The sequence below is a fragment of the Eptatretus burgeri genome, chromosome 6, assembly GCF_056783735.1.
Source record: "Eptatretus burgeri isolate ZD-2024b chromosome 6, Ebu_testis_v1, whole genome shotgun sequence".
NCBI classification, from domain to species: domain Eukaryota; kingdom Metazoa; phylum Chordata; class Myxini; order Myxiniformes; family Myxinidae; genus Eptatretus; species Eptatretus burgeri.
The window spans coordinates 101,962,361-101,969,868 of NC_140966.1; the positions used below are offsets into that span (position 1 = coordinate 101,962,361).

Here is a 7,508-nt window from a genome sequence, read left to right on the forward strand (position 1 = left end):
CTCTCTCTCATGTCCTCTTCCTCTCCAGGCTGGAGATCCTCAAGGTAGTTTTCTGGGCCCTGTGCTTTTTCTGGTTTTCATCGATGATCTCTCCAATTCTCTGTAAAATCTTCTTTCGCTCTTTGTTGATGACGACACTCAGCTGTGGTATCTCTCATCCACCTGGTCGGAAGGCAGCAGCCTCTTCACTCTCTGCAGATCTGGATAAAATCACAAGCTGGTCAAACACTTGGAACATGTCTTTCATTCATGAAAAATCTTACACTCTCACTTTGTCTCTCCGAAAGGACCGTCTGGAACCCCCTCCCCCCACCCATCTACTTTGTCAACAATCCCCTTGAAGAAGTCCTTTCATTCAAGCTTTTGGGCCTTTTCCTGGGAAAAGGCATGATCTTTCCTATCATGATCTTTCCTGGGAAAACCACATTTCCAACCTGGCCTCCAAAGCCAGTCACTGACTGTGCATCCTCCATCATGCAACGTCCTGCTTTGGCACACCTGAGCTCCTGATCACAAACAAAGCTTTCATCCACAGCTTCATGGAGTACTGCTCAACCATTTGGGGTGGTGTTCCTGTCACACACCTCATTCTGCTTCACGCTGTGGAAACTAAGACATTTCGGATCTTTGGTATCCACCGTGATGAAACTGAGTCTTTGGGTCTCTCACTCTCTCACCACAGGCAGTTTGGTGGTCCTTCTGTCTTCTTCCATCTCCTCTCCTGTCTTGCTCCCTCCCCCCCCCGGATGTCTGTGCTCTACCCCCCCCCCACTCCGCCCTATATTTCCACAGTGTGCCGAAGGTCCGCCAAAAACCCCCTTCTGGTGAAACTGCCAAAATCAAGAATTACTGCTCACCTTCATTCTTGCATTCCTGTTATTCCCCACATCTGGAACAATCTCCCACACTCTCTTCAATCCCACTCTTCCCTCCAGGTCTTCAAAACAGCTGTTCAACTCCATCTCATATCATTCTCCATCCAAAACCTTGATATTTTCTACTCCTATTAATCCACCCCATACCCACTGCCCTCAAATTCCCTGCTTTCCTTCTTGAGAGTCCCCGAAGTACCATCTTGTTTTCCCCTTGGACCTCGCCCCATCTCTCCCCATGTACCTCACCCCATCTCTCCCCATGTACCTCGCCCCATCTCTCCCCATGTACCTCACCCCATGTCTCCCCATGTACCGCACCCCATCTCTCCCCATGTACCTCACCCCATCTCTCCCCATGTACCTCACCCCATCTCTCCCCATGTACCTCACCCCATCTCTCCCCATGTACCGCTCCCCATGTTCCCTGCCCCATCTCTCCCCATGTTCCCCGCCCCATCTTTCCCCATGTTCCCCGCCCCATCTTTCCCCATGTTCCCCGCCCCTTCCCTCCCCATGTTCCCCGCCCCATCTCTCCGCATGTACCTCACCCCATCTCTCCCCATGTACCGCTGCCCATGTTCCCTGCCCCATCTCTCCCCATGTACCACGCCCCATCTCTGCCCATGTTCCTTGCCCCATCTCTCCCCTTGTCCCTCGCCCCATCTCTCCCCATGTACCACGCCCCATCTCTCCCCATGTTCCTTGCCCCATCTCTCCCCTTCTCCCTCGCCCCATCTCTCCCCATGTACCTCGCCCCATCTCTCCCCATGTACCTCGCCCCATCTCTCCCCATGTACCATGCCCCATCTCTCCCCATGTACCGTGCCCCTTCTCTCTCCCATCCACAGATCTCCGAATGTCTCTGTTCCCCACTGTTTTGTAATTCTCCCGCCCGCCCCTCGTCTCCTGCTCCCCTTGTTATGTGTTCTCTGTGTTAACCATTATAAAAACCTCAACAATATTTCCCAAAAATTAAAGTTATAAAATCCCTTGGGGTATTTTGGGTAATAATAATGACATCATTGGTGAAGCGGAATTCAAGCCATAATTTCGTGAATCAAAATCCTGATTCGAAAAATCTGAAACTTCATGTATCTGATCTACGACCCTCCTGATGATGAACGTGAAGAAGTGAATTTATGATGTCATCAATCACTTGGTCTGGCGGCCATATGTGAAACTTCATACATTTGATCGGCTGGACATGGACAATGTAGTTTGAATTGTTTTTCATATTCACCTCCATTGACGCAATTTAGCCTTATTGTGCACAAAAGTGGTTAATGTTAAATATTCCAATAATCAATAAAGTTACAGATGACAATGTATGTGACATAAGAGGGTGCCTGGATGATTCGGGTATATGGGCCATAATAGTAACGTGTTCAATTAACTATGGTACGAATACTGTTCCAGTTTCCTATATTCACCTCCACCACCGAAGCCAAAGGAGGTTATATTTTCACCCCTTTCTGTCTGTGTGCATGAAATCTCAAAAAGTTGTTGACGGATCCGGATGAAATTTGATGAGAACGTTGGGTGTGTGACAAGGCCGAATTGATTAGATTTTGCTGAAGATCCAGATCCGGATCCGACTTCTAGAATTTTTAAAGCGATTTTTCACCGTCGAGGGACGGGGCCAAAACGATATAGAGCATGATATTTCAAAAAGTTGTTTATGTATTCGGATGAAATTTGGTGGACAGGTTGGGTGTGTGACCACGACGAGTTGATTCGATTTTGGTGAAGATCATATCTGGATTTGGATGTGAGAATTATTTAATTTTTAAAGTATTTCTTCACCCTTGAGAGATTAGGCCAAAATGACATATAGCATGATGTCAGAAAAATGTGTTGGGCCAGAGACGTTCTCGTGGATCAGGCATTACATGGTGGAGGTATGCTGTCCAGCGAGTGCCCTTCTAGTTTTGTTTGTGCTCTTTTTATAATCGCTCAACTTTTATAAATGAAAACAACTCCTGTAATGAGTTCACGTGTATGAAGTTTAGATTTGTGAGGAATAGATCCGCAATGTCTGTCACCTGATTCTTCAACTCTCTGCTGTGAATGGCTGCAAAATATATTAATTTAACAATTAACTGATGTTAATCCAAATTCTTACCAATGTGATTGGTTGAATGAAACTTCTCCCATCATTTTAATCTGCCCTTTTCTCTACAGACAAACTACCGTGGATACAGAACGAGGAACCATCTGAAGAAAACCCACGATGAGAACAACATTGTTACTTTTCAGGTGAATTCCTCTCGATCAGGTTCTCAAAGCTGCCAGGTACATTCCAGCAATCCGAGCTCTCGCAGTCCAAGTTTAAATCCCAATTATCATCAAGACTCAGCTCTTGAGGACCAGCGCCGAGTGCAGATGGGGAAAGTCATTCGACCTCGATTGGGTCATGATGGTGGCACTGCTTCATGTGAAACGAGATTGAAATCCATCAAGGAACCATCTCCACATTGTGATGTTGTGATGTCTTCCCACGGACATGAGAGAAGTGGCATGAAGACAAATTTCCTGGTTGAACCTGTCAAGGAAGAAGCAGCCATCATCATTCAAGCAGGGTACAGAGGATACCTGGTTAGAAATGACTTAAAAAAGAAGCACCGAAATGAAACAACCATTCAGGTTAGAAACCTCATCTTACAAACTTTTTAACAATCTCTAAACTATGAAATAATCTCCAATGATGAAGATGTAAATTTTGGATTGACCTTGCTGGTGTTCCCTCCTGAAGCCATTGTTCATGATTCCTGCAGTTCAATCCCATAAATCACATTGATCTCTCCATTATTTACAGATATTCTTATAATTTATATAAAATTACACTCAACAAAGCCTGGTGTTGGCTTAGTGGTTAGGATGGCGGCTTGGGATCCAAGGGTCCTGAGTTCAAGCCCCGTTGGCTGCTGAATTAACACCAGGGGGTTGACTCAGCCTGTCATCCTTCCGAGGTCGGCGAAATGAGTACCAGTGTACTGGTCCCGGTGTATGCCCCGGTTAGAATAGGTGTACCATATCCCTGTGTGTCGTAAGAGGCGACAGGGTTGGTGTCAGGAAGGGCATCCGGCCATAAAACATTGCCTCAAGAAAAAAAAGCCAAAACCCCTGCACAGCAGGGAAAAATGGCTGTAAAAACGGTCATTTTTCACTCAACACTTCCAATATTTACCCCACACACATGCAGTGCACTGCGGGGTTTATCACTTGGTTCATGGCCCTTTCCATCTTATCAGTTTATGACAAAGGAAAAGCTTATTTAAATTGAATGTTATATTTTGAACAATAATCGGAACGTGAACAGGAAAGCGAGCCTGTATTTTAACAGAACTTTGGCTCTGAATTTGTCCCGATCTCACACACACACACACACACACACACACACACACACACACACACACACACACACACACACACACACACACACACACACACACACACACACACACACACACACACACACACACACACACACACACACACACACACACTCACACACACGAGGAGTGAGATTTTTTTTTACTCTTTCTGTCAAACAAGATTGAAAATCAAATCCAACCAGGAAACTGTGTTTTAAGGACATCATAAAGAACACAAACAACAGACACAAATAACGAATGTCCTATGTTCGATAAGACGGTGTAAATGACGCTGTGTCAACAGCAGTAAACTTCCGGAATTTTCTGGTTCTGGTTACGGCATTTTACATCATCACGACCAATCAGATTTGCCGTTCGTAGACCGCGTACATGTCCTTGTTTATAAAGACAGCGTGGGTTAACGTGTTCTATGAACTCTCCAGTCTACAAATGATATTGAGTGAGGAACAGTAACACAACCCTCTTTCCCCTCACCCTCTATGTACATCCGTTTTGGTCCTTTTTCCCCCTTTCTTGAACATTTACATTTAAAATTTCCCGCTCTAACATCAACCAAGGAGCCTTCCATGACATAATAACACACCACAGTCGCTTTCTCTGAATTATGCGGATGTTAATCAGACCAGGAACAAACCAACATAGTGTATGGATTTTAACCTGGGATTCTCACATCATGAGCCCTGGGTTCAGATGGGAATACCAAACAGGTCACCGTTGGTTATAATCGAGAAATCTTTCACTTCTCTCCAACAATACTTTTATCACCAATATTTTTGTTCGTCCTTTTCTTTGTCATTGTTAAAGTTTAAAAATGAAAATAACTCCTGAAATCAGATCACGTGCAAAATGTTTAGATTATTCAGAAATATACCCACAATGCCTGTCGCCTGATTCTTCAACCATCTTCTGTGAATGGCTGCAAAATTTATATTAATTCAACCATTAACTGATAACCATCTCTAACTGATGTCAATCCAAATCCTTATCCACTGTGATTGGTTGAATGAAGCTTGTCCCATCATTTTAATGTGCCCTTTTGTCTGCAGGCAAACTACCGTGGCTCAGGGTTGAGGAAAGATCTTGAGAAAAGGCCAACTGAAAGAATCACCTTTTATTTCAGTGATGATGACGTGGATTCAAAGGTGAAAATATCGATATTCCATGGGCAGGATGAACCAGATGACATCATGAAAGAACAAGCCAAAGTAGATTCCAGCAAAGCGCCTTCGACATGTAAATTGGACGAATCTCAGGAACAAACATCTCATGCAGCAGTTAAACGTTCCCAGGCTGGGACAGATTTTCCTTATCACTTGTTTCCCAATGCTGGGGCTAAATCAGCTGAAAGATCCTCTCACTGCAGGATATGTCACCTTCACCGTCACTCTCACCGGTGGGACTTTCCTGAAGATTTATAACCTGAAAATATGTACAGAAGTTTGAACATAACAAGCTCTCCACCTGAAAACCAAATAGTTCGAGAGCTCTCTGAGCTTCATTCTCAAAGTTGCGCCCAAAAGGTTCGTTGATCTCATTGGCCAGTGATGACCATCCAATTTATAAAAAGTGATTTCTCAAGTGCGGCTTTCTTGGGGTTCAGGATTATTTGATCCTTCAAGTAGACCCTTCTAGACCTTCCAATCTAAACATCGCGCCCAAACTGCCCCTTCGGTATTTGGACACATAGTGTGAGATGTGTTTTAATTACATTTGTTAAGAAGTTTTAATCCCTGGGGTTAACGGATAAGAAAGGGCTAATTGAGGGTTCATTTTGGGTTCAATCTCAATTTGGCGCCCAACACCCGTTCTGATCTCATAAGATTGCTTCACCCACCCACAAACTAAATTCATCACTTAAGAACGATTTTTGTCTGGGGTTTACGGATAAGAAGGGTCTTAAGGGCGCAAGGGTCTTCACATAGCCGGAGAAGGAAACACGAGAGGCAGAGGGCACATTGAGATCATGAAAAAAAGCGATGACGCCGGTGTAGTCGATGTTGATTCTAATGTGTATTGTAATATATGTGGCACGATGATCATCAAACGCAAGTGATATAAAGGCAAAATGAACACACATTATCAGTGAAATCGATTTGATACACACTGACGGGCAATGTTGTGATAACCGGGGGACAATTCAACACATTGGGGGTCGAAAAATGAACATAGCGTCAGGAAATTGAAAGTGAAGAGGGTGACTATACGAAGCACTGTCACTGTCATGATGAGTTTTATTAGGTTACTACAAATTATTATCGTCCCTGTGCCAACAGTCAGAGGGAGATGACATGACAATGCCGTAAACACAGAATGATACAAGAAATCTGTCGAATGTGCTCAAAGATGGGTCTACGTCTGGTACACGAACAGATGCATTTTTTTTTTTTAACAAACTCCAGATGCGTGTCTCGACTCCACTTCTGAACTGTTCTCTGAATCAGAGCCAGCTATACGAATAATGTGATAGGTTATCAAAAACTAAACGTGGTACATATCAGAGACTATAACGAATAAAAAATTACTGACCATCACAAAGTAAAAATAACTTTGAAGATCTCGGCCCACCTAAACAGGCTTGACATTTCAGGTATTTTGACTCATTCATCCATCAGAATTATCACTATCATTATCATTCATAATCATCATCATCATCATCACTTCTTGCTTCACCTTCAGATGATGAATCGATCATCAGATCGTCCGTTCTGGACGGATCACCGTCAGCGTCCATTTCAACTGGTATTTCTGGAACAAGCACCTGGGGCAGATGATGTCCATCAAACCAGATGACTCGATAGTGACCATCAACGATTTCCCATCCCGCAGTTGGAGATTTCGGTATGGTAGCCAGGTGGGAACTGTCCCACATTGGAGCCACAAAACCAGTCCTGACACTATGTGGCCGCAACTCGGCTGAGCAAGGTGGGATGCTGCTGCCTTCGATGCTCTTCAGTTTGTCGAACGGTCGCATGGAATTTGATTTGCGGTTATACGTGCGATTGACAACATCGAATCGGTAGTTGTTCAGCGTCGTGGTCTTTTTCGCACCGTACATGAGGCAGACGAACTCCTCGAGGACGGCAAACATTTCATCGTCCGGCTCTTTGCAGATGAGGGATGAAAAACCCCGAATGAACTTGTCGTGGGCACACATTATATCACACGGCCGTTTCTTCCCTTGCGAATGCTGATGTGTAGTCACATCCCGTGAATGCATGCAGGACAGGCAGAGCTGCGC

The 7,508-nt window shown here is 44.5% G+C and overlaps 1 protein-coding gene across 1 annotated transcript in view; it reads left to right on the plus strand.

Annotated features, from left to right (window-relative positions):
• LOC147025474 (uncharacterized) overlaps nucleotides 1-6,000 on the plus strand; it is a 59,091-nt gene extending 53,091 nt beyond the window's left edge. The window contains exons 12-13 of the mRNA XM_085886497.1: nucleotides 3,057-3,518; nucleotides 5,317-6,000. Coding sequence (XP_085742623.1) covers nucleotides 3,057-3,518; nucleotides 5,317-5,688 — 834 coding nt within the window. The 3' untranslated portion in view covers nucleotides 5,689-6,000. The remainder of the gene's footprint in view (nucleotides 1-3,056; nucleotides 3,519-5,316) is intronic.
• The last annotated feature ends 1,508 nt before the right edge of the window (nucleotides 6,001-7,508 follow it).